Here is a 27,712-nt window from a genome sequence, read left to right on the forward strand (position 1 = left end):
ACATTTATGCAACAATACGGCATACTGTTTTGTATGCGTTTTAATTAAATAGCGGGTTTTAAATAATAAATAGCAGTCAGTATACAGGGCGCTTTCATTAGTCTCTCGGGTCACTGAAATCAGGTTCCTGAAGCAGAACCAGGCCCTACAGGAAGTCTGTCAGCTGTGCTTCATTTGACTGTCATCAGCGTGTCGTATAGGACCAGCTGCGGGTCCTGAATGAGTCCCAGCCACCTGTGCAGGGCCCCAGCAGGTGTTTAGGTCCTGAAAATGAAAAATGAAAAAGGATTTGATGAAGTCATTCTCTGTCTTTCCTTGTGTGTAAATGCAGGTCTGGCGGAGCTGGGGACGATGTGCGACCCGTACCGGAGCTGCTCCATCAGCGAAGAGAACGGCCTGAGCGCGTCCTTCACCATCGCTCACGAGCTCGGACACGTGTAAGTCATCCCAAAGACCCTCGCAGGTGCAAAACGCAATAAAGAGCCGCTGCTTTAATAACAGCGAGCCGTAAGAGCGCGTGGGAAGCTGCGCTCTGCTTCTCGCTGTGGTCGGTGTCGTATAAATGAATGTAGTGTGGATCCGTGTGAGTGGAAGAATGACAGATATTCGGCCGCCTCTCATTCGGAGGGAATTCATGCGCCGCAGTGGGACGACGAGGTCAAACCGCCGCTCGAATTCAGTTTTCCAGAAGCGAAGCCAAAGCACAGCACAATACAGTAACATTTACAGTCTGTCCTCCAGATTAAATCTGTATTCACTGCAAAAAATGATGTTCTTATTTAGTATTTTTGTCTTGTTTTTCAGTACAAATATCAAGTGTCATAATTCAAGATACATTTACTTGAGATGCAAAGACTTTTTTTTTTTTTATATCAAAATTAAGTGAGTTCCTTCCTCAGTATTGTTATCTTGTTTTTTGGTAAATATCTAAACATTGTTACATCTAAATGCATTTACTTGAGAATTAAGTTTTTTTAAGAAAAATGGTGTTAGAAAAATAAACTTTTTTATCTTTCAGTTTTATTTTGAGCCCATTTTTTCTTGTTTTAAGTGTAAATGAATCTTTTCAATTTGGATTTTTTATTTTTTTATTTCTTGGAATTCTGAGTTTACATCTCACAATTTGGACTTTTTTCTTGGAAATCTAAGTTTACATCTTGCAATTTTTCCTTTTTCTCGGAATTATAAGTTTACATATCATAATTGTAACTTTTTTCTTGGAATTCTGAGTTTATGTCTCGCAATTTGGATTTTTTTTTTCGTGGAATTCAAAATTGACATCTTGCAATGTTTCCTTTTTCTCGGAATTATAAGTTTACATATCATAATTGTACGTTTTTGTCTTGGAATTCTGAGTTTATGTCTCGCGAATTGGACTTTTGTTCTCGGAATTCTAAATTTACATCTTGCAATTTTTCCTTTTTCTCTGAAATATAAGTTTACATATCATAAATGTAACTTTTTTCTTGGAATTCTGAGTTTACGTCTCGCGAATTGGACTTTTGTTCTCGGAATTCTAAATTTACATCTTGCAATTTTTCCTTTTTCTCTAAAATATAAGTTTACGTATCATAAATGTAACTTTTTTCTTGGAATTCTGAGTTTACATCTCACAATTTGGACTTTTGTTCTCGGAATTCTAAGTTTACATCTTGCAATTTTTCCTTTTTCTCGGAATTATAAGTTTACATATCATAATTGTAACTTTTTTCTTGGAATTCTGAGTTTATGTCTCGCAATTTGGACTTTTTTCCTTGGAATTCAAAATTGACATCTTGCAATGTTTCCTTTTTCTCGGAATTCTAAGTTTACATATCATAATTGTACGTTTTTGTCTTGGAATTCTGAGTTTATGTCTCGCGAATTAGACTTTTGTTCTCGGAATTCTAAATTTACATCTTGCAATTTTTCCTTTTTCTCTGAAATATAAGTTTACATATCATAAATGTAACTTTTTTCTTGGAATTCTGAGTTTACGTCTCACAATTTGGACTTTTGTTCTCGGAATTCTAAGTTTACATCTTGCAATGTTTCCTTTTTCTCGGAATTATAAGTTTACATATCATAATTGTAACTTTTTTCTTGGAATTCTGAGTTTATGTCTCAAAATTTAGACTTTTGTTCTCGGAAATCTAAATATACATCTTGCAATTTTTCCTTTTTCTCAAATCTAAGTTTTCATATCATAATTGTAAGTTTTTAATCTTGGAATTCTGAGTTTATGTCTCGCAATTTGGTCTTTTGTTCTTGGAATTCTAAATTTACATCTTGCAGTTTTTCCTTTTTCTCAGAATTCTAAGTTTACATATAACTGTAACTTTTTTCTTGGAATTCTGAGTTTATGTCTCACAATTTGGACTTTTGTTCTCGGAATTCTAAGTTTACATCTTGCAAATTTTCCTTTTTCTCAGAATTATAAGTTTACATATCATAATTGCAACTTTTTTCTTGGAATTCTGAGTTTATGTCTCGCAGTTTGGAATTTGGTTCTCGGAATTCTAAATTTACAACTTGCAATTTTTCCTTTTTCTCAGAATTCTAAGTCTACATTTCATAATTGTAACTTTTTCTTGGAATTCTGAGTTTACATCTCACAATTTGGACTTTTTTTTTCTCAGAATTCTAAATTTACATCTTGCAGTTTTTCCTTCCATAATTGTACTTTTTTTTTTTTCTTTCATTTTGGTGCATTTTTTAGAAAACAAGACTTTATATACTATGTCATTTTGCCTGTATCCTGATGTTTAGATATAAACAAAATCAACAGACAAAAATACTGAGGAAGAACCTAATTTTTTACAGTATTTTTGTTTAGTTTGTCAGTAAAATATCTAAACATTCTTAAATCAAGAGACATTTACTTGAAAAGCTAAATCTCAAAATATTGTTGTTCTTGTTTTCCTAAGAATGCATCAAAATTAAGTGACTGTGTGCTTGAAACAAGAACAGATATCTGCAAATGAGGTCAGAAAATAAACCTGTTGTCCCTTTGAATCAAATGTATTTTTTCAGTTTAGTTCAGTTGTAAACTCACTTAGTTTTGATGCATTTCTTTCATAAAACAAGACATAATATCTTAAGTCATTTTGCATGTTAAATGTATTTTGGTTAAAGAATGTTTATATATTTGTACTAAAAATGAAGTCAAATTTTTGCAGTCTTTGCATCAATCAGAGATGATTCGGATCTGTTATGAATGATTCATGATTCTTTAATGCTGAAAAATAACTCAGTTTGACTGCAACGCTTCATCTTTTGTTTATTTCATAGCTGAAAAGCCTTTTCTTTTGACATTGTACAGAACATCTGGCATTTCAGTTTCTCTGTCCAAAACATGACTGACATTTTGTCAAGCTCTTTGACTCTGTAGAACAAGAGAAGACTTTAAAATGAATCTGTCATCATTTATTAACCTGCTTTTTCCATACAACAAAACTGGATATGGACAAAAAAAAGACTAAAATAGTCTATAAAAGTGCCCTAAAAGCAATGTGAACATTGTCCTTTTGTGCTCCACTGATGAAATTAGGTTTAAATAAATGATGACATAAGATTTATTTGTTGCTCAGATTTGATCTGTAGAACACATGGCCTACAGAAAAACCTCAGACTTAGCCTGTCCAAAACAAAATCCTGATTCCGGCGTGTAAACAGCACGGACAGATGCAGCAAGCAACTCAAGCTCTTCTGATCAGCGCTACAGATGTTCTTGAAATGAAACCGATTCAGACAGTCCAAGTATTTCATGAATTTAATGTGCAATGTGTGTAACATGCGAATGAAGCTTCACAGATGGAGTCTGAAGGATCTGCATAAACACAGCTGCGTTCCTATCACGTTGTCACGTCGTGCTGTTGCTGTCGTGTGACTGATTTCACAGCTGTTTTTGGATTCTGACATCACTGCGTATCTATTCTGGACATCAGATTCGCCTCAATGCAGCTTTTATTTAAGGATTTTATTGCTGGACTTTTCCTTTCCACTATTAATAGAGGTTTCACGTCCTGTTGACAGCCACAAACATTACAGTACTGACAAAAAATTATGGAAGCTTATTTTTGCCAAAGTATAAAAATATTAAAAAACATATATATATATATATATATATATATATATATATATATATATTTTGTTTTGTTTTGTTTTGTTTAAACCTTATGATTTTTTTAAAATTTCTTCCAATTGTGAGTGTATATTGCAATATATAACAATTTTAAGGAAAAAGTCTCACAAAAGTTTCTCGGAATTTTGAGTTTACATTTCACAATTCTCTTTTCCTAAGTTTGCATCTCACAATTCTGACTAATTTCCCAGAATTCTGTGTTTGCATCTCACAATTTTGACTTTTTTCCTTGGAATTCTGAGTCAGCATCTCGCAATTTGGACTTTTTTTTTCTTGGAAATCTGAGTTTACATCTCGCAAATTAGCCTTTTTTCCCCTTGGAATTCTGAGTCAGCATCTTGCAATTTGGAGTTTACCACACGCAATTTGGATTTTTTGGGATTTTTTTTCCCTCAGAAGTCTAAGTTTACATCTCACAATTAGGACTTTTTTCTCAGAATTCTGAGTCTACTTCTCGCAATTTTGATTTTTTTTTTCCTCTGAATTCTGAGTCTGCTTCTCACAATTTTGACTTTTTTCCTTGGAATTCTGAGTCAGCATCTCGCAATTTGGACTTTTTTCTTGGAATTCTGAGTCAGCTTCTCACAATTTGGATTTTTTTTTCTCGGAATTGAGTCTACTCGCAATTCTGACTTTTTTTCCTTGGAATTCTGAGTCAGCATCTTGCAATTTGGACTTATTTCTTGGCAATTTGGATTTTTTCCCCTCAGAATTCTAAGTGTACATCACGCGATTTGGACTTTTTTCTCAGAATTAGGACTCTACTTGCAATTTAGATTTATTTCTCGGAATTCTGAGTCTACTTCTCGCAATTTGGACTTTTTTCTCGGAATTCTGAGTTTAACACATGCAATTTAGATTTTTTCCCCCTCAGAAGTCTGAGTTTACATCTCACAATTAGGACTTTTTTTCTTGGAATTCTGAGTTTACATCTGGCAATTTGGATTTGTTTCCCCCTCAGAATTCTGGGTCTACTTCTCGCAATTTGGATTTTTTTTCCCTCTGAATTCTGAATTCTCACAATTTTAACTTTTTTCCTTGGAATTCTGAGTCAGCATCTCGCAATTTGGAGTTATTTCTCAGAATTCTGAGTCTACTTCTCACAATTTGGATTTTTTTTTCTCAGAATTGAGTCTTCTTGCAATTCTGACTTTTTTTTCTTGGAATTCTGAGTCAGCATCTCGCAATTTGGACTTATTTCTCTGCAATTTGGATTTTTTTCCTCAGAATTGTAAGTGTGCATTACGCAAATTGGATGTATTTCTCTGAATTCTGAGTCTACTTCTCGCAATTTGGACTTTTTTCATAGAATTCTAAGTCGTTTTCTCGGAATTTGGACTTTTTTTCTTGGAGTCAGCATCAATTCTGAGTTTACATTTGGCAATTTGGATTTTTTTTTCCCTCAGAATTCTAAGTGTACATCACGCCAATTGGATTTATTTCTCCGAATTCTGAGTCTACTCCTTGCAATTTGGACTTTTTTCTCGGAATTCTGAGTCTACTTCTTGCAATTTGGACTTTTTTCTTTGAATTGTCAGTTTATATCTCGCAATTTGGACTTTTGTCTCGGAATTCTGAGTCTACTTCTCACAATTTGGACTTTTGTCTCGGAATTCTGAGTTTACATCTCGCAATTTGGACTTTTGTCTCGGAATTCTGAGTCTACATCTCGCAATTTGGAATTTTGTCTCGGAATTCTGAGTCTACATCTCGCAATTTGGACTTATTTCTTGGAATTCTGAGTCTGCTTCTTGCAATTTGGACATTTTTCTTGGAATTTTTAGTCTACCTTGTGCAATTTGGATATTTTTCTCAGAATTGTGAATTTATCTGGTTACCATACTACGACCATCATTTTTCATCTTTCTCATATTCTCGTATGTGGAAGTGCAGAAACTCAGATGTCCTGATGTGTATGTGAGAAGGCTCTGCTGAAGTCTCCGCTGTGAATTGTGTGTGTTTCAGGTTCAACATGCCCCATGATGACAGTCCAAAGTGCCGCGAGGTGGGAGTCAAGCATCAGTATCACGTCATGGCCCCGACCCTTAACTATGACACCAGCCCCTGGTCCTGGTCCAAATGCAGCCGCAAATACATCACGGATTTCCTCGAGTAGGTGCCCACTTACATCTGCCATGAGTTAAAATATTAACTTAAAATTACAGAGGGTTCTTCATGTAAATATTTTATGTCTTGGGGGATTGGCTGACAAAAAAAGGCATAGGAATTCCTGGTTTATATGAATGAAATTCCCATTTCAGATTTTTATTCACAGTATTTTCTGTTTGAATTTTGCTTTAAAACATTTCTCTTTTCACAAAACACAACTGTTTTCAAACTGCTATGACGTGGTTTTCCCAGCAGGCCGTTGGTGTTTTGTGTGTCGCTGTGCTAATATCAGATGTCAGCGCTGTGGTTTTAAAGTTAAAATGACCTTTGAGCAAATCCTCAACAGGTCACGCTCCTTAGAGCTCAAAATTGCACTTCCCCTTTGAGAGGAGCTCTTCCTGTCCCACTCTCATCTGAGTCTGTCTGCTTTCTCTCGGGGAGCCGGACAAACAGTCATTTAGTCGCCGACGTTCTTGGCCCCTCGGCAACCGTAACTCGGGGCGACGGCTCATTGAGGGCGTCCGGAGCGGAGGGAGACGCAGCTGAAGGGCTTCCCTTTAAGACAGGAAGTGTCAGTTATAATTAGATTTTCTCTGGACGTGACCCTTTGATCTCGTCTGCGCTCCAGCGGCTCCAGCAGTCAAAGGCCTGCTGATCACGGTTAGGATTGTGAATCGACAGGTTATGCGGACTAGAAACGTTTGTTTAAGAGAAATGTATGTATTAAACATATATTATTTAGTTGACAAAGTGATTTTTTACTCTTTTAATACATATTCCTGGTTTTATGTGATTAAGTGATTAATTGGTGCATTATTAACAAGAAAAAGAAGCATTTGTTTTGTTTTTGATTTTTGTTTACATCTCTCCATATTGGGATATTTTAACTAATAGTCAAAAATTCCAGATATTTTAGACTACATTTGTAGGGAACATCCCATGCTTTCCCCTGCCTTATTTTTCATCATTAATTGTACAATTAATTTATTTATTAAATGGTTTGTGAACACTGTTTGTGTTGACTTAGACAAGTTTACATATCATAATTTTAACTTTTTTTCTCTGAATTCTGAGTTGACATCTCACAATTTTGACTTTTTTCTCACAATTCTGAGTTTACATATCATAATTTTGACGTTCTTCTCGGATTCTAAGTTTACATATCTTTTTTTTCTCAGAATTCCGAGTTTACATCTCGCAATTTTGATGTTTTTCCTGTAGTTCTCGTAATATATCATAATTTTAACATTTTTTCCTGGAATTCTGAGTTTACATCTAGCAATTTTGACTTTTTCTTTTCTTGGAATTCTGAGTTTACGTCTTGCGATTTTTAACGTTTTTTCTTGGAATTCCAAGTTTATATATCATAATTTTAACTTTTTTTTCTTGGAATTCTGAGTTTACATCTACTGATTTTGACGTTTTTCTCAGAATTCTAAATTTCCATATCATCATTTTAACTTTTTCCTCAGAATTCTGAGTTTACAGCTGGCAATTTTGACAGTTTTTCTTGGAATTCTGAGCTGACATTTTGAGTCGCAATTTTGATGTTTTTCTCACAATTCTAAGTTTACATCTTGAGATTTTTTTTTTCGGAATTCTGAATTTACAGCTTGCAATTTTGACTATCTTCCTTTTCCACTTTTCCTATTTTAATGTTTTTCTTGGAATTCTGAGTTTACATCTTGCAATTTTGGCATTTTCTTTTCTTGAAATTCTGAATTTACATCTTGCAATTTTAATGTTTTTCTCGGAATGCTAAGTTTATATATCATAATTTTAGCTTTTTTCTTTTAATTTTTACTTTTTTTCCTCAGAATTCTGAGTTTACATATCCCAATTTTGATGTTTTTCTTGGAATAAGCTTACATATCATAATTGTAATTTTTTTCTTGGAATTCTGAGTTTACATCTTGCGATTTTGACATTTTTTCTCACAATTCTGAGTTTACATATCACAATTTTGATGTTCTTCTCGGATTCTAAGTTTACATATCTTTTTTTTCTCAGAATTCCGCGTTTACATCTTGCAATTTTTACTTTTTTTCCTCGGAATTCTGAGTTTACATCTCGCAATTTTGATGTTTTTCCTGTAATTCTCGTAATATATCATAATTTTAACATTTTTTTCTGGAATTCTGAGTTTACATCTTGCTATTTTTAACATTTTTCTCGGAATTCCAAGTTTATATATCATAATTTTAACTTTTTTTCTTGGAATTCTGAGTTTACATCTACTGATTTTGACGTTTTTCTCAGAATTCTAAATTTCCATATCATCATTTTAACTTTTTTCTCAGAATTCTGAGTTTACAGCTGGCAATTTTGACTACTTTTCTCGGAATTCTGAGTTTACATATCATAATTTTTACTTTTCTCTCAAAATTCTAAGTTTACATCTTGCATTTTTTTACTTTTTTCTCTGAATTCTAAGTTTACATATCACAGTTTTGATGTTTTTCTCGGATTCTAAGTTTACATATCAGAATTTTAACTTTTTTTCTTGGAATTCTGACAGTTTACATCTCGTGATTTTGATGGGGTTTTTTTTACATATAATTTAAACTTTTTTTCTCAGAATTTTCAGTTTACATCATCATTAATTTTACAATTAATTAATTAAACATTAAATTAATCATGAAATTTTGAAGTAGAAAAACTAAAAAAGCATTTTCTTGTAAAATGTACTTCAGTAATCTTTTATTTAACTTTATTTAACTTTCTTCTGAGTGTGATTGATTTATTTATTTATTCTATATTTTTCCTAATTATTTATTTACAGCACATTGTACAAGTAAAAAGGTTTATGATCACCATTTATGTTGACTTGAACTTTTTTTTGTTTGATAATTTTAATAATTTGTTCTGTAAGTAATTTATTTGGTGTTTTTTCTCAGTATTTATTATGTTTCACTTGTAAATACAGCACATTACATTAGTAAAATGGTTTGTGGACACCATTTATGTTGACATTAGGACTGTTTATTAAATATGAAGTGCCTTTGGTTGATAGTTTCAGTAATTTCTTCTGTAGAAGGACAGTTATATTACTCAAACATTGCTCTTTCATAGCGCAGAAGACTTATTGGAGTTTAATATTATTGAGATGTGTGACATATTGTTGAGTTTTTCTCAGAAACTCTAGTTTACATGGCCGCTTTTCTCAGACAAAAACAAGCAGATTTCAGCAAAAGTCTCTGTTTGCTCTGTTTTTAATCTCATAGCTTTGGGAAAATGCTGACATTTGCGTTGTTTCTTTTTCACGTTGAAAGGTTTGATCACAAACAGACAGACGGTGTTTTGAGATGTGTTCATGAGAGGAAAGCATATGCATTTGCAGGAGAAGCTCTGTTCAGTGTTGGGAATGGCGACGTAAAGCGTTAAAAGTCATTCAGAACGGCAGAACCACTCAAGTGCATCTGTGTTTTGACTGTCCATTCAGCCTCAAGAGCTCTTCAAGACGCAACACTCTCCTGTGAGGAGATTAAAGAGCAAACACACACCAAAACACTGCACACACACACTTCATCCAGCTGGGAGATTAATCTAAACAACTCATTTGCACGTTATTGTTGGCTAAATCCATAGGCCAGCTAATCTATTAATGACTTCTCAGAATCCCAAAGCAGTTTAAGTTATTGTGTTTGATTATTAACCCAGTTCACTCAGCCGTTAAGTTGCTGTACAATACTATACACAAACAGTGATGGAGTATTTTGTCGTGCTAGATCACTGCATGCAAAAAATGGGCTTGTTACTGGAAAATCTGCAATTTTGAAAACAAATTACGTTTACTGAAAAGCTTGTAATTTTCCATGCCGTGACCTACAGACGGATGCAGACGATTGAAGAAACCTGCTAACTCAGTACTTCAGATGCTTCTCCTGCATTAAAGCTCAATTAGCTCAGTCTGTCAGACGTTCATTGAGGCTTTTAGAAGCAGCGGCTGAATGTCTGAAAAATGAGAAATGTCTCGTTCTGTTGTCGCTTTGTTCAAGGGCAAATCAGCCGTTAGTGGCACAATATATCAAGTCACTCTGGAGCTGCACCAAAACCTCACTTTGCTAACGGTTGACTTTTCTTCTCAGAATTCTGAGTTTACATATAATTAAAAAAACATTTCTCGGAATTCTGAGTTTACGTCTTGCAATTTTTTTTTTTTTTTTTCACAATTCTGAGTTTACATAAAATTTTAACTTTTTTTTTTTCCTCAGAATTTTGAGTTTACATCTCACCATTTATTTTTTTCCCTTGGAATTCTGAGTGTACATCTTGCAATTTTAACTTTTTTTCTCGGAATTCTGAGTGTACATCTCATAATTCATTTATTTTTTCTCGGAATCCTGAGTTTACATTTCACAATTTTGACTTTTATCGGAATTCTGAGTTTACATATAATTTTTTCTTGGAATTCTGAGTGAACATCTCATAATTTTGACTTTTCTCTGAATTCTGAGTTTACATTTCGCAATTTTAACTTTTTTCTCAGAATTCTGAGTGTACATCTCATCATTTTTTTTCTCAGAATTCTGAGTTACGTATCATAATTTTATTTTTTTTTCTTGGAATTCTGAGTGTACATCTCATAATTTTGACTTTTCTCGGAATTCTGAGTTTACGTATCATAATTTTATTTTATTTTTTTCTGAGTTTACATCTCACAATTTTGACTTTCTCTGAATTCTAAGTTTACATATCGTAATTTTTTTTTTTTTTTCTCGGAATTCTGAGTTTACATATAATTAATTTTTTTTCTTGGGATTCTGAGTTTACATATAATTTAAAAAAAAAAATCTGAGTGTACATCTCATAATTTTTAGTTTTCTTGGAATTCTGAGTTTACATTTAATAATTTTATTTATTTTTTCTCAGAATTCTGAGTTTACATCTCGCAATTTTGACTTTCTCTGAATTCTGAGTTTACATATCATAATTTTATTTATTTTTTTTTCTGAATTCTGAATTTACATATTATTAATTTTTTTCTTGTGATTCTGAGTTTACATATAATTAAAAAAAAAAATCTGTCTGAATTCTGAGTTTACATCTCACAGTTTTGACATTTTTTCTCGGAATTCTGAGTTTACATTTCACAATTTTTAATTATTTTTTTCTCTCAGAATTCTGAGTTAAGTTACATTTACTGAAACGTTTGTTATTTTCCATGCCATGACCTACAAGGTCAACAAACGAATGCAGATGATTGAAGAAACCTGCGAACTCAGAACTTCAGATGCTTCTCATGCATTAAAGCTCAATTAGCTCAGTCTGTCAGACGTTCATTGAGGCTTTTAGAAGCAGTGGCTGAATGTCTGAAAAATGAGAAACGTCTCGTTCTGTTCTCGCTCTGTTCAAGGACAAAGTGGCTTGATTCTCATGCTAAAACTCACAATATATCAAGTCCCTCTGGAGCCGCACCAAAACCTCACTTTGCTAATGAAAATAAGGCCGGTTGACCTGTGCTTACTGTTGCTCACTCAGAACGTCCTATAGAAGTAGTGGGAAAAATATCGTCTGACATTAAAGAGCCTTTAACTGTCATCTGTACAGAGAAAACCATGGTGTAAGATGGTACTAATACTAAATGATTGCTGTAATTTAAATACCATGATATTTACTTGTTTCTCCAAGCTACCATGGTACATATCCAAAAAAACCTTCAATAATAAGAAGTGTGAGTCATTTTCCTTAATAAACTCCCTTTACCAACCCGCCCAAATGATCTCCAGGTGTGGACCTCATGTCTGTGCCAGAAAGGTGCAGCCTGATCTGAACTCAAAGAAACCTGACGGCACTTCTTCAAGTACCTTGGTATTATTAGGTTTTTGGACATGTATCATAGTAAGTCTGTGCAACATTTCTTGGAGTACCGCAATAAAAACCATGGTACATAAAAAGCATCTTAAAAGGGTAGCTCCTCCTTTCCTTCTGGCATTATTTATTCAGCTTTGTGTCTTTTTTAAAGTCTGTTTTAAAATATTCTTGATTTGTCTTTGGGAATTTCCAGAAAATCCAGCTAATTTTACATGGTTTTTAGCTGGTTGGAGATGGTTGGTTTAGACATGTTTTTTTTAGTGATATTTATATACTAGTGTACTATTTATTAATGTTTTGAATTAATTTACAAGTGTAGTATTTATTAATATTTTGAATTAGCTTTTATTTTCATATTTTAATTTAGTTTAGGTTTAGTAATTTTGTTATGTGCCTTTGTCATATTTCTGTATTTATTTAGATATCTGTAATTTATTTTATTTCAGTTTAAGTTTGCTACTAATTTCTAGATTTCTAATTTTCGTTTACATTTTACTTTAAAAAAAGTTTTTTGTTTTTTTTTAATTTATAGTCCATATAGTCCATTTTATTTATGTACTAGTATATCATTTATTGATATTTTGTATTAGCTTTTATTTTAATATTTTTTTGTTTTCATTTTAATTTACTAGTGTAGTATTTATTAATATTTTAAATTAGCTTTTATTTTTATATTTTCAGTTTTAATTTTTATTTGCTAGTGTAGTATTTATTATTTTAAATTAGTTTTTATTCTTATATTTTCAGTTTTCATTTTAGTTTCCAAGTGTAGTTTTTATTAATGTTTTAAATGCGATTTTATTTTTATATATTCAGTTTTCATTTTAATTTACTAGTGTAGTATTTCTTAATATTTTAAATTAGCTTTAATTTTATATTTTCAGTTTTCATTTTTATTTACTAGTGTAGTATTTATTATTTTAAATTAGTTTTTATTTTTATATTTTCAGCTTTCATTTTAATTTGCTAGTGTAGTTTCTATTAATGTTTTAAATTAGATTTTATTTTTTTTATATTTTCAGTTTTCATTTTAATTTACTCGTGAAGTACTTATTAATATTTAAAATTATATTTTCAGTTTTCATTTTAATTTTAGTTCATTTAAATGTTTATTTTAATTTAGGTTGAGGTAATTTTGTTATGTTCTTTTGTCATTCTTTATTTATTTATTTATTTAGATATTTTTTTGATTTTTTAGATATTCATTTTTTAGATATGTTATTTTTTTAAGTTTAAGTTTGCTGCTAAGGCAAGATTTCTAATTTTCATTTACATTTTTTAGTTTTTCAACTATAATCAATATTTATTTTTGTTTTATTTTTATAGTGGTATACTAGTTATTGATATTTTGAATGAGCTTTTATTTTTATATTTTCAGATTTTGTTTTAATTTTAGTGCATTTAAATGTTCGTTTTGGTCTAGGTTTTAGTAATTTTGTTATGTGCCTTTGTCATTTTATTTATTTATTTAATTCATTTATTTGCATATCTGTAAATAATTTTATTTTTAAGTTTGCTGCTAATTTATTTATTTATTTATTTTATTGTTAATTAGCTTTTATTTTTTATATTTTCAGTTTTTATTTTAATTAAAAATTTTAATTTTAGTTTAGGTTTTAGTCAATTTGTTATGTGCCTTTGTCATTTTATTTTATTTTTTTTATTATTATTATTATTTTGATGTCTTTAATTTATTTCATTTCAATTTAAGTACTTCAGCCTAAATGTATTTTTTATGCAAAAGCAAGATTTCTAATTTTCATTTACATTTTTTTTTATCTTTTTAGTTTTTCATCTAGTCAATATTTATGTTCTTCAGTATTTTGGTTTTATTTTATTTCAGCTTTATTTCAAATATTAAAAAAAAAAAAACTTAAATAAATGTCAAATTAAAATAAATACATGCATTATAAAACAGTCAAAATAAAACAAAATATTTTGTTTGTTTAGCTGCATATTAACCAACATCAGACTATTGTGAAGATACAAATGTGTTGTTAAATTATTAAAATATTAACTTTAAATCTCAGGTGGAACTTCATTCCCATGTCATTTAAAACCTGTATGACGTTCTTTCTTTCGTGAAAAGATATTTTGAGAAATTTTTCAGTGGGTTCCAGTGGTGTTTGAACCCAACATTAATCAAAAAATCTTCTTTAGCATTCACGCCTTTCTATTTTGTGTGAACTGTCCCTTTAAGACTAGTGTTAGGATGCAAATTGTCCAGTGTTTGCGGTTCTAATCATGCGAAAACCTACTCACTGGAGCGTAGCTGTGAGATACTTGGAGATCTGACGCTCTCAGTTTACTGTAATCTTATCACTCTTTAAGAGCTTCGCGCTAACATACTCCTGTGAAGGGATTTTGTCATCCTCGGTCTTGCTGATTTTATGAACTCATAACTCAAACTCTTACGTGCTGATGGCGAGGTGCAGAGAGACGAGAGCGTAGGACGCTTCTCAACTCTGACGGATAAATGAGTCCCACAGAAGGACACATGTCCATTTTTCTCCTCATAAAGACAAAGTTGTGGAGTGAAACTGAGAGGACCAAATCAGCTGATCCAGGTGTTTAGTCTCAAAGGCAAGGACGAACTGAATCAGAAACATCAACAACTCGCAAAAAAAGCCTTGGTTTCCGTTCTCCTTTGCAGAAAGGTGAGCAGGCGAATGGAGAAAGGAGGTTTATTTTGCTCTCTCAGGCTGAAAGAGCCATTCAGAGACGTTAAGCCCAATGATTCAAAGCGCTTCAATGCGGTGCCCTTAAAACAGCTGTTCTTTTGTAGCTCCTTTATGTGTTTTAAAGGAAGGGTGTGGTGGGATGTATATGTCATGACGTAGCCGGAGCGAGTGCGAGCTGGAGGACTGATGTGCTGAAACGTTGGGTTTGGCACTGTTGAGTTGATTCTTGGAGACCCACCATTGTTCAAGAACACCGTCTTTTCTTGCGTGAAATGCGGCCTTTGTGTTGGCTGAGGTCCATTCAATCAGTTACTAGCAGGTAACAAAGCAGACCACCCACCGCTAGCTCCATCTCACACTTGGCCTTCAGACGCCGGGTGAAATCGGAAAGACTGCATTCATATTATCCATTGGGAACAGTAAATGCTTTACAATAGTACTTCCTCCAGACTTCTGAGGGCATCTCAGACACTTGAAGCTATGATGCAATGTTGATACCTGTCTGTTTTTGTCTTTTAGCACTGGTTATGGTGAATGTCTCTTGGACGAGCCTTCGGGGAGGACGTATAACCTTCCCAATCAGCTTCCGGGTCAACTCTACAACGCCAACCGGCAGTGTGAACTCATGTTTGGTCCCGGCTCCCAAGTTTGTCCGTTTATGGTACGACATCTAAGTCTACTTCCACAAAGCATCAACAGTGGATCCCAAATGCCTCAGAGGTCATAATTTACTCACCCACTTCCAAGATGTTCATGTCTTTCTTCAGTCGCAAAGAAATTAAGCCAATGGTCCCAGCCGAGGAATAAGGGTCTTATCTAGCGAAATGATTGGTCATTTTCTAAAACAAATAAACATTTATATACTTCTTAACCACAAATGCTCATCTTGCACTAGCTGGACTTCACGCCTTAAGTAATCACGTTGGAAAAGCGGTTAATTCTCCGTCTGTGTACTTCAGTTCAAAAAGGTTGGGTAGAGCGATAATTTTCTCCTCCAACTTCAAAATCATCTGAAATTGTTGGTTTACCTTTTTTTGTAAAGGACATTCACTTTTTAAACACTGAGATGATACTTCCATCTACATTAAATGTGACTTTTCCATAGTGATTACTTAAGGCGTGAAGTCCAGTTAGTGCAAGATGAGCATTTTTGGTTAAAAAGTATATCAATTTTTATATTTTTTAGAAAATGGCTAATTGTTTTGCTAGATAAGACCCTTATTCCTTGGCTGGGATCATGTAGAGCTCTTTGAAGCTGCATTGAAACTTCAGTTTTGGACCATCAACCCATTGGCTTCTATTAAGTCCACTACATTGAGAAAAATCCTGGAATTTGTTTACTTCCAGAATAAAAATTTCCTGGTAATTTACGCACCCCCATGTCATCCAAGATGTTCATGTCTTTCTTTCTTCAGTCACAAAGAAATTAAAGATTTTGAAGAAAACATTCCAGGTTTTTTTCTCCATATAGTACACTTCAGTGGGTGCCAACGTGTGAAGGTCCAAATTGCAGTTTCAATACAGCTTCAAAGAGCTCTACACAATCCCAGCTGAGGAATAAGGGTCTTATCTAGTGAAAACATCAGTTCTTTTCTAAAAAAATAAACATTTATATAGTTTTTAACCACAAAAGCTCTTCTTGCACCACCTAGACTTCACGCCTTAAGTAATCACGTTGGAAAAATCATGCGTGGTTAGTTCTACTTCTGTGTACTTCAGTTTAAAAAGATAGGGTAGGGCGAAAAACACATGTTCACTTTGAAAACACTGAGATAGTACTTCCACCTACATCACGCGTGACCTTTCCAATGTGATTACTTAAAGCGTGAAGTCCAGCTGGTGCAAGACGAGCATTTATGGTTAAAAAATATATACATTTTCATTTTTATTTAGAAAATCGTTTCACTACATAAGACCCCTATTCCAACGTTTGACCATGGAAGTTTGATAGTTACAATTTTAGTACACCTTCAGGATAAAAATTTCCTGATAATTGACTCATCCCCATCTCATCCAAGATGTTCTTGTCTTTCTGTCTTCAGTCAAAAAGATATTAAAGGGTTACACCCCCCAAAATGAAGATTTTGTCATTAATCACTTACTCCCATGCCGTTCCAAACCCATAAAAGCTTTGTTTGTCTTCGAAACACAATTTAAAGGAGACGTCCACTTCCAGAACAACAATTTAAATATAATGTACTCACCCCTTTGTCATCCAAGATGTTCATGTCTTTCTGTCTTCAGTCATAAAGAAATTATGTTTTTTGGGGGAAACATTTCAGGATTTTTCTCCATATAATGGACTGATGAACTCAGTGCCCTGAGTTTGAACTTCCAAAATGTAGTTTAAATGTGGCTTCAAACGATCCCAAATGACGAGCGTTTGGCATTAAAAAGTATATAAATTGTATTTTTTTTTAATGAAAATAACCAATCGTTTCGCTAGATAAGACCCTCCTTCCTCGGCTGGGATCATTTACAACCACATTTGGGATCGTTTGAAGCCGCATTTAAACTGCATTTTGGAAGTTCAAACTCGGGGCACCATATCAGTCCATTATATGGAGAAAAATCCTGAAATGTTTTCCTCAAAAAAACATAATTTCTTACAAGTACATTATCTGTAAATTGTTGTTCTGGAAGTGGACTTCTCATTTAAGCTTATGATGCTTTTGGGAAACACAGCCCTGGATTTCCTACAGTGGACTTCAATGGGTGCCAAGGGGTTGAAGATCCAAACTGCAGCTTCAGTGCAGCTTCAAAGGGCTCCACACGATCCCAGCTGAGGAATAAGGATCTTACCAAGCAAAATAGTTAATCGTTTTGTAAAAAAATAAAAAATGTTTTTACCACAAATGCTCATCTTGCGCATTAATCAACTTCAAAATGGTCCGACATCGTTGTTTTACCTTTTTTTGTAAAGGACACTTGCTTTGTGAACACTGAGAAGGTACCTCCGCCTACGCCACGTGTGACCTTTCTAACGTGATTACATAAGGTGTGAAGTCCAGCTAGTGCTAGATGAGCATTTGTGGTTAAAAAGTATATAAATGTTAATATTTTTTAGAAAATGACTGATTGTTTCACCAGATAAGACCTTTTTTCCTTGGCTGGGATCGTGTAGAGGCTTTGAAGCTGCATTGAAACTGCAATTTGGAACTTCAACCTGCTGATTCCCATTGAAGTCCACTATATGGAGAAAAATTCTGGAATGTTTTCTTCAAAAACCTTAATTTCTTTTCAACTGAAGAAAGCGACACAATGTTCCTTTGTACATTGGTCCATTATCCCTTTAGGAGGCTATTTAGTAATTTAACGAGGGAATACCAGACTGTTTATTTAACCTCCTGTCCCATTGTTCATCACTTTTTCTGGTCACTGAGTTCTTGTAGTCTCAAAGTTCGGTTAGCTAACCATCTTAATCCATTGCCCTTACTGACAACTCAACTGTATTTAGGATTGTTCCCAAGTGATGGGAACTCTTGAGTACTTGGGAAGGGTTAGATTAACCAACGTTCAAGTCGTTATTTTTTCAACTCTTCGATTTGCAGAAACAGTGCAAGCGTCTCTGGTGCACCAGTGCGGAGGGCGACCATAAAGGATGTCGTACGCAACACATGCCGCTCGCTGATGGGACCGAATGTGGCTATGGCATGGTAAGACACTTTCCCTACGCTTTCATGCCTGGTGTTTTTGTCTGGCGTTCAGTCGTGCGTTAAACTGAAATGTCAAAGCTGATGAGGATGGTAAGGTGAGCTCGTGTAGCTGGTTTACCTTCTTGTCCGTGACATTAGCTGCCTAAACACTGAGTCAGATTCATTTAGGGGTGTTTATTTAATCCCACAAGATAATCTATAAAAGAAAACCCTTCGGGTCTTCATGAAATCCCAGAATGGTGAACGTACGTAAACTGTTGAGTTGGCCCTTCTCTTGTTTTCTTTCACCTCTTGAATGCTATGCTAATTAGCCGCATTTAGTTCACTGCTGCTCAGTATTTAAGAACCGAGATCCGAGATGAAGTATCAAGCCTTTGAAACCGAACGCCACCCGCGGATCACCTTGTTGTGAACCCGTGACCCCCAAACCTCTTTACGACGCGGGTGAGTGGGTCAGCGGTCAGAGAGTGTTAAAGAGTTTTGGGTTTAGACCAACACAAAAGACGCTACACTCAAGGAAGAGAGCTGCAAGAGAAGGGGGTCTGTTTTTCCTTCTTTTTAACCATTTAAGTGCAGGGGAAACTTTCTGAGCGAATCAAATGTTAACCGAGGTGGGCAGTATCTTAATCCAACCAAAACAACTGCAGTCTAGTGGCTGGGAAAGCAGAAACCTTTCTCGTTCTCATTAACTGTGGGATTGCCGTGTAGTACGTGAAGCCCTGCGGAGGATGGAGAGCGAGCAGCGTTTGTTGGTTGTTCTCACTGTCGTCTGATTAAAGCCACAAGGGCATGAAAGAGTTCATGTCGCTGTTAAGCTTCATTACTCATTAGTGAAACAGACCTCCCAATTTGACTAGCACTTCATGTCTATTAGTGCTTTAGCTCTGGTGACTGTAATGGCTTGTGAAAGCCTCAAAATCCTTACATCAACAACATGAATTAAAGGATTAGTTCACTCCAGAATAAATATTTCCTGATAATTTAATCACCCCCATGTCATCCAAGTTTTTTTGAGGAAAACATTCCAGGATTTTTCTGCATATAGTGGACTTCAATGGGGATCAACAAGTTGAAGGTCCAAATTGCAGTTTCAAAGGACTCTACATGATCCCAGCCGAGGAATAGGAGTCTTATCTAGCAAAACAATTGGTCATTTTCTATGAAAAATACAAATCTATATTCTTTTTTAACCATAAATGCACATCTTGCACTAGCTGGACTTCACACCTTATGTACTCACGCATGCGTGACGTTGGTGGATGTACCAAACCCAGCGTTTACAAAGCGAACGTGCAAAGAAAGTCAAATACCCTTTACAAACAAGGTAAAACAACACTGTTGGACGATTTTGAAGTTGGAGGAAAAAATGAGATGGAGTTTTTCACCCTACCCTACCTTTTTGAACCAAAGTACACAGATGAAGAACTAACCGTAAGTGACTTTTCCAATGTGATTACTTAAGGCGTGAAGTCCAGCTGGTGCAAGATGAGCATTTGTGGTGAAAATGTATATCAGTTTTTAATTTTTTAAGAAAATGGGCAATTATTTTGCTAGATAAGACTCTTATTCCTTGGCTAGGATCATGTAGAGTCTTTATGATGTACCTAAGCTGCTTAAGCTTATGATGTTTTTGGGAAACACAGCCTTGGATTTTCTATAGTGGACTTCAGTGGGTATCAACATGCTGAAGATCCAAAATGCAGTTTCAGTGCAGCTTCAAAGGGCTCCACACGATCCCAGCCGAGGAATAAGGCTCTTACCTAGCAAAACAGTTGATCATTTTGTAAGAAAAATCTAAATTTGTATAATTTTTTACCACAAATGCTCATCTTGCGCATTAGGTAATCAACTTCAAAATCGTCTGACGTTGTTTTACCTTTTTTGTTGGAAGACGATGTTGGACGATTTTAAAGGTGGAGGAGAAAATGAGATGGAGTTTTTCATCCCACCCTAACTATTTGAACCAAAGTACACAGACGAAGAACTAACCGCGCGTGACTTTTCCAACATGATTACTTAAGGCGTGAAGTCCAGCTAGTGCAAGACGAGCATTTGTGGTTAAATTGTATATAAATTTTATTTTTTTTTTTAGAAAATGGCCAATCATTTTGCTAGATAAAACTCTTATTTCTCCGCTGGGATCGTGTAGAGCCCTTTGAAGCTGCATTGACACTGCAATTGGAGAAAAATCCTGGAATTATTTCCTCAAAAAACAAAAAACTGCGACTGAAGAAAGAAAGACATGAACATCTTGGATGACATGAGGTGAGTTTTCATTCTGGAAGTGAGCTAATCCTTTAAATAAAAACAAAAATGTATTTGGGGAGGAATTATTGAGTTTCTTAACTGGTTTGGCTTCAGGAAGCTAATTTTACATTAGGTGGTGATCTGACACAGATCTAAAAGTACATATCATACAGAAGTAAACCAAAATGTCATTAAAAATAGATATGTCAACCGTACAGTTGAAGTCAAAAGTTTACATACAACTTGCAGAATCTGCAAAATGTTAATTATTTTACCAAAATAAGAGTGATATTATTTCATTTAGTACTGACCTGAATAAGATATTTCACATAAAAGATGTACATATAGTCCACAAGAGAAAATAATACTTCAGTTTATAAAAAATTAAAAAATTAAAATTAAATCCAGTTGATTCTTAATACTGTGTTGTTACCTGAATGATCCACAGCTGTTTTTTTTTTTTTTTGTTTAGTGATAGTTGATTATGAGTCCCTTGTTTGTTCTGAAGTTAAACTGCCCACTGTTCTTCAGGGTTAGGGTTAGGTTTAGGGTGAAAATCCTTCATGTCCCACAAATTCTATGGTTTTTCAGCATTTTTGTGTATTTGAACCCTTTCCAACAATGACTGTGTGATTTTGAGATCCATCTTTTCACACTGAGGACAACTGAAGGACTCATATGCAACTATTACATAAGGTTCAAACGCTCACTGATGCTCCAGAAGGAAAAACCATGCATTAAGAGCAGGGGTGTGAAAACTTTTGAACAGAATAAAGATGTGTGCTTTTTTTTTTTTTTTTTTTTTTAATTTTGTGTAAATATCATATTATTTTCATTTAGTACTGCCTTTCAGAAGATACAGAAGATTCTTGCATGTTTTCTAGAAGACAAAATAAGTTAAATTTACCCTGATCTTCAAATTCCAAAAGTTTTCACCCCCGGCTCTTTATGCATCATGTTTCCTTCTGGAGCATCAGTGAGTGTTTGAACCTTCTGTAATAGTTGCATATGAGTCCCTCAGCTGTCCTCAGTGTGGGAAGATGGATCTCCAAATCATACAGTTGTTGTTGGAAAGGATTCAAATACACAAAAATGCTGAAAAACCAAAGAATTTATGAGACCTGAAGAACAGCAGGCAGTTTAACTGTTCAGGATAAACAACTATCACTAAACAAAAAAACACAGCTGTGGATCATTCAGGTAACAACACAGTATTAAGAATCAAGTGTATGTAAACTTTTGACCTCGACTTTAAATGACAGTTTGAGTTTGAGTAGTTTGAGCATTTGTAATTGGAACAAACCTTTATCCTGTATTACCTATACTTTTAGTTTTATTATCTGTCTAATTTGACAGACATGAATTTGAACCAAAATACTCTTATGGCTTTTCTTTATTTCTGATTGTATTTATTTTGCTGTCCAAACTGTATTGTATAATTGGTTAATTCAGAGCTGAACTGGATCGTGACCCACCAGTTTAGGAGCGCCGTTGTATATCATGCCAAGCGGAATAGTTACTGCGTGACTCTTTACAAAAACAGGGACACAAAGGGTCTTTTTTCTTGGGCTTCTACCCCTCGTGGCCCCTGCACCTTTGTTTGTGGTGCTGAGTGCCTGGTGTCACCTCCTCATGGGGCCGTTTGAAGTGGCAGAAGTTGAAAGAAAAGCAGCTCTCGGTCTCGGCTCACCTGCCTGTCTCCAGCTCTTTAATGTGGGAAGGTCCTCACGGAGGCTTGTTCAAAATACCTCTGTCTCTCTTCTCTCTCATTTATCTCCAAACGTCGGGTCGTTTGATCCCATTTGAGCTTGTAAATGGGCCACTATGTGCATAAATGCTTGCTCTAGCGAGGATGCGTAAGAGCGACGTGACGGACCCGGCGTGAGGATCGCGACCGTAATTGCTTTGATTCTTTGCGGTTTCCCCCCATGTTCCCTCTGTCCTAGATTCCCTCTCCTCCCGGACGGTCTTGCATGGCGCTGGAGTAATGTAGTCACATGATCTGTCATCTGTCATCCAGCTCAGCGAGCCCTGCGCTAACGAGGGCATCCCATCACTTGGCATCTATAAATACCAACACCTCCCTCTCTTCTTTTGAGAGGGAGCCGCAGTCAATCCGGCTCCTGTCATCTCGGGCGAGCCGGCCTGCCATCCAGAAGCTTTTCTGAAGAGCCTTGCCGGCATGAATACGTGCTTGCGGGAGGGTTTCAAAAGCACGAGGGGGCGTACGGTGACCCTGTTGAGAAGACCACCAGCATATCTTGTGTTTTAGATCCTTGCATCTCAATCAGGCTTCTTAAAGGGATAGTTCACTCAAAAATGAAAATTGTGCCATGTTGTTCCAAACCTGTAAGACCTTAGTTCATTTCAGAACACAGATTTTTGATGAAATCCAAGAGCTTTCTGACCCTTCAAGATTATTCAGATTGTCTTCAGTCAAAAAGAAATTGAGATTTCTGAGGAAAACATTGCAGGATTTTTCTCCATATAGTGGACTTCAATGGTGGCCAACGGGTTAAAGGTCCAAATCAGTGTTGCCAAGTCCATGGTTTTCCCAGGGAATTGGGCTACTTTAACACTGTTGCCGCGGGTTGTTTTTCATGGTGGGTTAAAGCGACCCCAATAGCATAATATTTAGCCCCCCGGAATGCTAATTTTACCAGGGGAACACGATTGGGCTACTTTTGGGCTAGTTCTGAGTAGCAATTGGGTGGGTTTTGTTGTGAAAACCTGGCAACCCTGGTTTCAATGCAGCTTCAAAGGGCTCTACATGATCCCAGCCAAGGAATATGGATCTTATCTAGCGACTTACCGGTCATTTTCTAAAAAAAAAACCCAAACATTTCTATACTTTTTAACGACAAATGCTCATCTTGCACTAGCTGGACTTCACGCCTTAAGTAATCAGCTTGGAAAAGTCACGCGTGGTTAGTTCTTTGTCTGTGTACTCTGGTTCAAAAAGGTAGGGTAGGGCGAAAAGGTCTAGTGGATTTCAATAGGGATCAATGTGTTGAAGGTCCAAATTGGAGTTTCAGTGCAGCTTCAGAGGCTCTACACGATCCCAGTCGAGAAATATGGATCTTATCTAGTGAAACAATTGGTCATTTGCTAAAAAAAACAGACATTTCTATATTTTTAACCACAAATGTTCATCTTGCACCAGCTGGACTTCACGCCTTAAGTAATCACGTTGGAAAAGTCACAAGTGGTTAGTTCTTTGTCTGTGCACTCTGGTTCAAAAAGGTAGGGTAGGGCAAAAAACTCCATTTCATTTTCTCCTCCAACTTCAAAATCATCTGACATTGTTGTTTTACCTTTTTGTAAGAGACGTGTGATTTAGTCTTTGCACGTTCGCTTTGTAAACACTGAGATGCAGTGTTGCCAAGTCTGTGCTTTTCCTGCGGAATTGGGCTGCTTTAACACTGTTGCCGCGGGTTGTTTATTTATGTCCGCAGGTTGAAGCGACCCCAATAACATAATTTTTGGCCCCTGGAATGCAAATTTTACCAGGGGAACCCCACCAAAAAATGTGTGATTTACCCCCCAGAAAGTGTTTTTTATTGGGGAACCCTACTTTTGGGCTAATTTTGAGTTGAAAACGTTTTTTGGTTTCAATGCAGCTTCAACGGGCTCTACACAATCCCAGCTGAAGAATAAGAATCTTATTCTTGAAAATGACCAATCGTTTCGCTAGATAACACCCTTATTCCTCAGCTTGGATTGTGTAGAGCCCTTTGAAGCTGCACTGAAACTGCAGTTTGGATCTTCAACCTGCTGATCCCCATTGAAGTCCACTATGTGGAGAAAAATCCTGGAATGTTTTCCTCAAAAACCTTAAAGGGGTCCTATCATGCTCTTTAACAGAGTCTTGATTTTGTTTTGGGGTGTACTAGACCATACTAGAACATGCTTTCATGCTTGGTGGTTCAATGGCTCAATTAGTTCCGGGTTTGATGAAGGCCCGCCTTCCGAAAAACGAAATGTGTTGTGATTGGTTAGCTGTCCCACTGCGTTGCGATTGGAGAACAGCTTAGATGGTGTTTCAGTGCTGCCACGCCCCTTGTCAAAGCAGCAAGTTCCGTGTACAACTGTTAGCGCAAGCTAGATTGAAGTGATTCTTACGTTTTAAATATGGATATTTTTACTTACAAATACGCATCGATTCACTACAGGAGGCCTTTGTTAACCCCCTGGAGCCATGTGAGGCAAATTTTAATATAACTCCAATTGCATTCGTCTGAAAGAAGGAAGTCATATACACCTAGGATGCATGGATGGTAAGTAAATAATACGCTACAATAGTGTCGGGTCCTATCGTCAGCCTGCGAGATCGCCAATACATGATATTATCGTGCTAATGTATTTAATTATTTACATACTTACTCTCATTGCCCAAAACCAGCTCCAGCATAAGGCTAAAAGCAGCCTAACATTATCAAAGAACATCATCACTGATTAGCCTATTCTAGTGCAAGTTTATGCATTTTAAAAAACACTCACGTAAGTGAAGCTATCTACACTGTATGATGAATACATCTCTTAACACACACTGCACACGTCTGCGGTGCGTTATGGCTCTGAATCAATGCTTGTGTTTATACCCGCCACGCTGCGGTTTGTTGAAGCGGTTTTCCACGCTGCATCGTTAGGCTAATCCACCACCTCGTCCCTACCCTCCCTCCGATTGAGCGATTGAGGTGTTGTGTTGCTGGATGTAATAATGAACAGTGGTCATCATTTACTCCCGACATCTGAGCTGCTGAAGATGCAGTGGATTACGTTTGTTTGTGAAGGGAATGCGCCTCCCGATCTACATATATCCGTCTATGTTCACACAAATCATTCCTGATCCAGCTTCACTTACAGCAGAAGTGAGTATAAGCGTTTTTTATGAATCTTTGCGATCGCCTTTCCTAATAATATGCTAGTTAGCAAGTTTAACAGCTAAATGCGGCTAAAGTAAACATGCTCGTCACTCCACAGAGAGAAGAGAGGGGCGGGGCGAGCAGAGCTCATTTGCATTTAAAGCAGCCTCGACCAGAATGAGATGATTTTTGTAGAGCTGATTTTCGCAAGGTAAAAAGGGTGTTGTTTTACACAACCATTGGGAATTTTTAACCAAAGTATATTATAGACTTTTCATTAAGACCCTAAAGAATCATATCAACTTGTGGAAAATTTATACCCTCCCTCCAACAATTCGAATTTACCTCGGATCAGCTGTAACAGTCCAGTAACTTTCCTTGTTTCAATGTCGGAGCAGGGATGTAAGTTAGACAAGAATATCTCCGATTGAGCGATTGAGGTGTTGTGTTGCTGGATGTAATAATGAACATAGTGGTCGTCATTTACTCCCGACATCTGAGCCGCTGAAGATGCAGTAGATTACGTTTGTTTGTGAAGGGAATGAGCCTCCCGATCTACATATATCCGTATCATGATTCAGCTTCACTTACAGCAGAAGTGAGTATAAGGGTTTTTTTTATGAATCTTTGCGATCGCCTTTCCTTATAACGTGGTAGTTAGGAAGTTTAGCGGCTAAACACGGCTAAATGCGGCTAAAGTAAACAAGATCGTCACTCCACAGAGAGAAGAGAGGGGCGGGGTGAGCAGAGCTCATTTGCATTTAAAGGAACAACCCCTTAGAAGGAGATGATTTTTGCAGAGCTGATTTTGACAAGGTAAAAAGGTGTTGTTTTACAAAACCATTGAGAATTTGTAATCAAAGTATATTAGAGACTTTTCATTAAGACCCTAAAGAATCATATCAACTTGTGGAAAATGGGCATCCGAAGACCTCTTTAAAAATTAAATATCTCTCTTTGGAGTGGACTTTGAGATTTGTAACTTTGTAGATCTTTTTTATGCCCAAACATACACACCACACACTAACTAAAATTCAAAAAGTGAAAAAGCATAATAGCTCCCCTTTAATTTCTCTTCGACTGAAGAAAGAAAAACGAATGCTTTCATAGAGTCTGTTTATTGAGACAGTATAGTAGTACCCCAATAAATCTGCTTGTAAATGAAGTCAGATCATAATTGTGCTTGTATTCGGTTCCTCTTCCAATGAGCTTTTTTGTCCGGAGGTACAATAGACGCTATTGTGCGTCTAACCCGGCTTCGGCTCAGCAGAACCTTCAACCTGTCCTCGTCTCAGGCAGTTAGAGAAAAAGACTGAAGTCTTGTAAACGTGGAGAATTTGTTGGCCGAGTCTCTCCGGTTTGGCAGCTGTTTCTGGCATCTCGTTCCTCCATGTGGATCGCTTGTCACTTCTCCTGCTAATCTGCATGTGTTTCCAGCGAGACGTCTAGTAGTGATTTTCACGAATGAGTTGTAGTTGCGATTGCCAAGTATTTGAGGTGCATTCATGCTGTTTGTCGAACGGCTCACGTCCTTTATTTAACCAGGCAAGTCAATTAAATACAGGTTAGTGTTGTAGCGAAAGCTAATGCCCGGTTTGCCCAGGTGCTTCAGAAAGACGAAGCAGTTCTAGCTTGGAAGAGTTTATTAAATACACTATGAAAGACAGGTTGTTGTTGTTGTCGTATTTTGAAGGATTCTCCAAGGAAACCTTTTGAAGATGCCATTTGAGCCGTTTTACCTGAACATGTGGTTTGCGGTGTGACATCTGTGTGCTTTTCAGGATAAAAGTATGTTCTTCGATGTACGTGTGCACCTCCTGTTCTGTGGGTTTGTTGTAGACGCTGAGGTCTGTCATTAAGATCTAAAGGGATTTACTTCAGCAGATCAGCTGTTTAGTTCACATGTCACACTTTGCATGTCATTTGTCAACACAGTAGGAACGTACAGCGGACGTAGTGTGCTGTTTTGCTTGTTTGGATCTGTTTTTTGGACTGTGATTGTACTTGTAATGTAGTAGGAGGACATATAGTAGTACAATAGTTGTCCTGAAAGAGAAAACAGACAGTAGAAGAAAACTAATGACGCTGCAGCTCCCCTTGTGGCGACGCTGAGAATGCAACGCTTGTGTTTTGTTGTTAAATGACTTCTGGTATATTTTCGAAAGCATGTGACATTAAATCTAGAAGTGTTTGCAGTCTTGTACTTGCATAATTCTG

At 35.9% G+C, this 27,712-nt stretch overlaps 1 protein-coding gene across 1 annotated transcript in view; it reads left to right on the plus strand.

The window, feature by feature from the left end:
• Positions 1-27,712, plus strand: part of LOC127156714 (A disintegrin and metalloproteinase with thrombospondin motifs 20) — a 163,979-nt gene that overhangs the window by 46,950 nt on the left and 89,317 nt on the right. The window contains exons 8-11 of the mRNA XM_051099736.1: positions 332-437; positions 6,089-6,235; positions 15,247-15,388; positions 18,279-18,383. Of these exons, the coding sequence (XP_050955693.1) occupies positions 332-437; positions 6,089-6,235; positions 15,247-15,388; positions 18,279-18,383 (500 nt within the window). The remainder of the gene's footprint in view (positions 1-331; positions 438-6,088; positions 6,236-15,246; positions 15,389-18,278; positions 18,384-27,712) is intronic.

Source organism: Labeo rohita, chromosome 25, assembly GCF_022985175.1.
Source record: "Labeo rohita strain BAU-BD-2019 chromosome 25, IGBB_LRoh.1.0, whole genome shotgun sequence".
In the NCBI taxonomy this organism is placed as follows: Eukaryota; Metazoa; Chordata; class Actinopteri; order Cypriniformes; family Cyprinidae; genus Labeo; species Labeo rohita.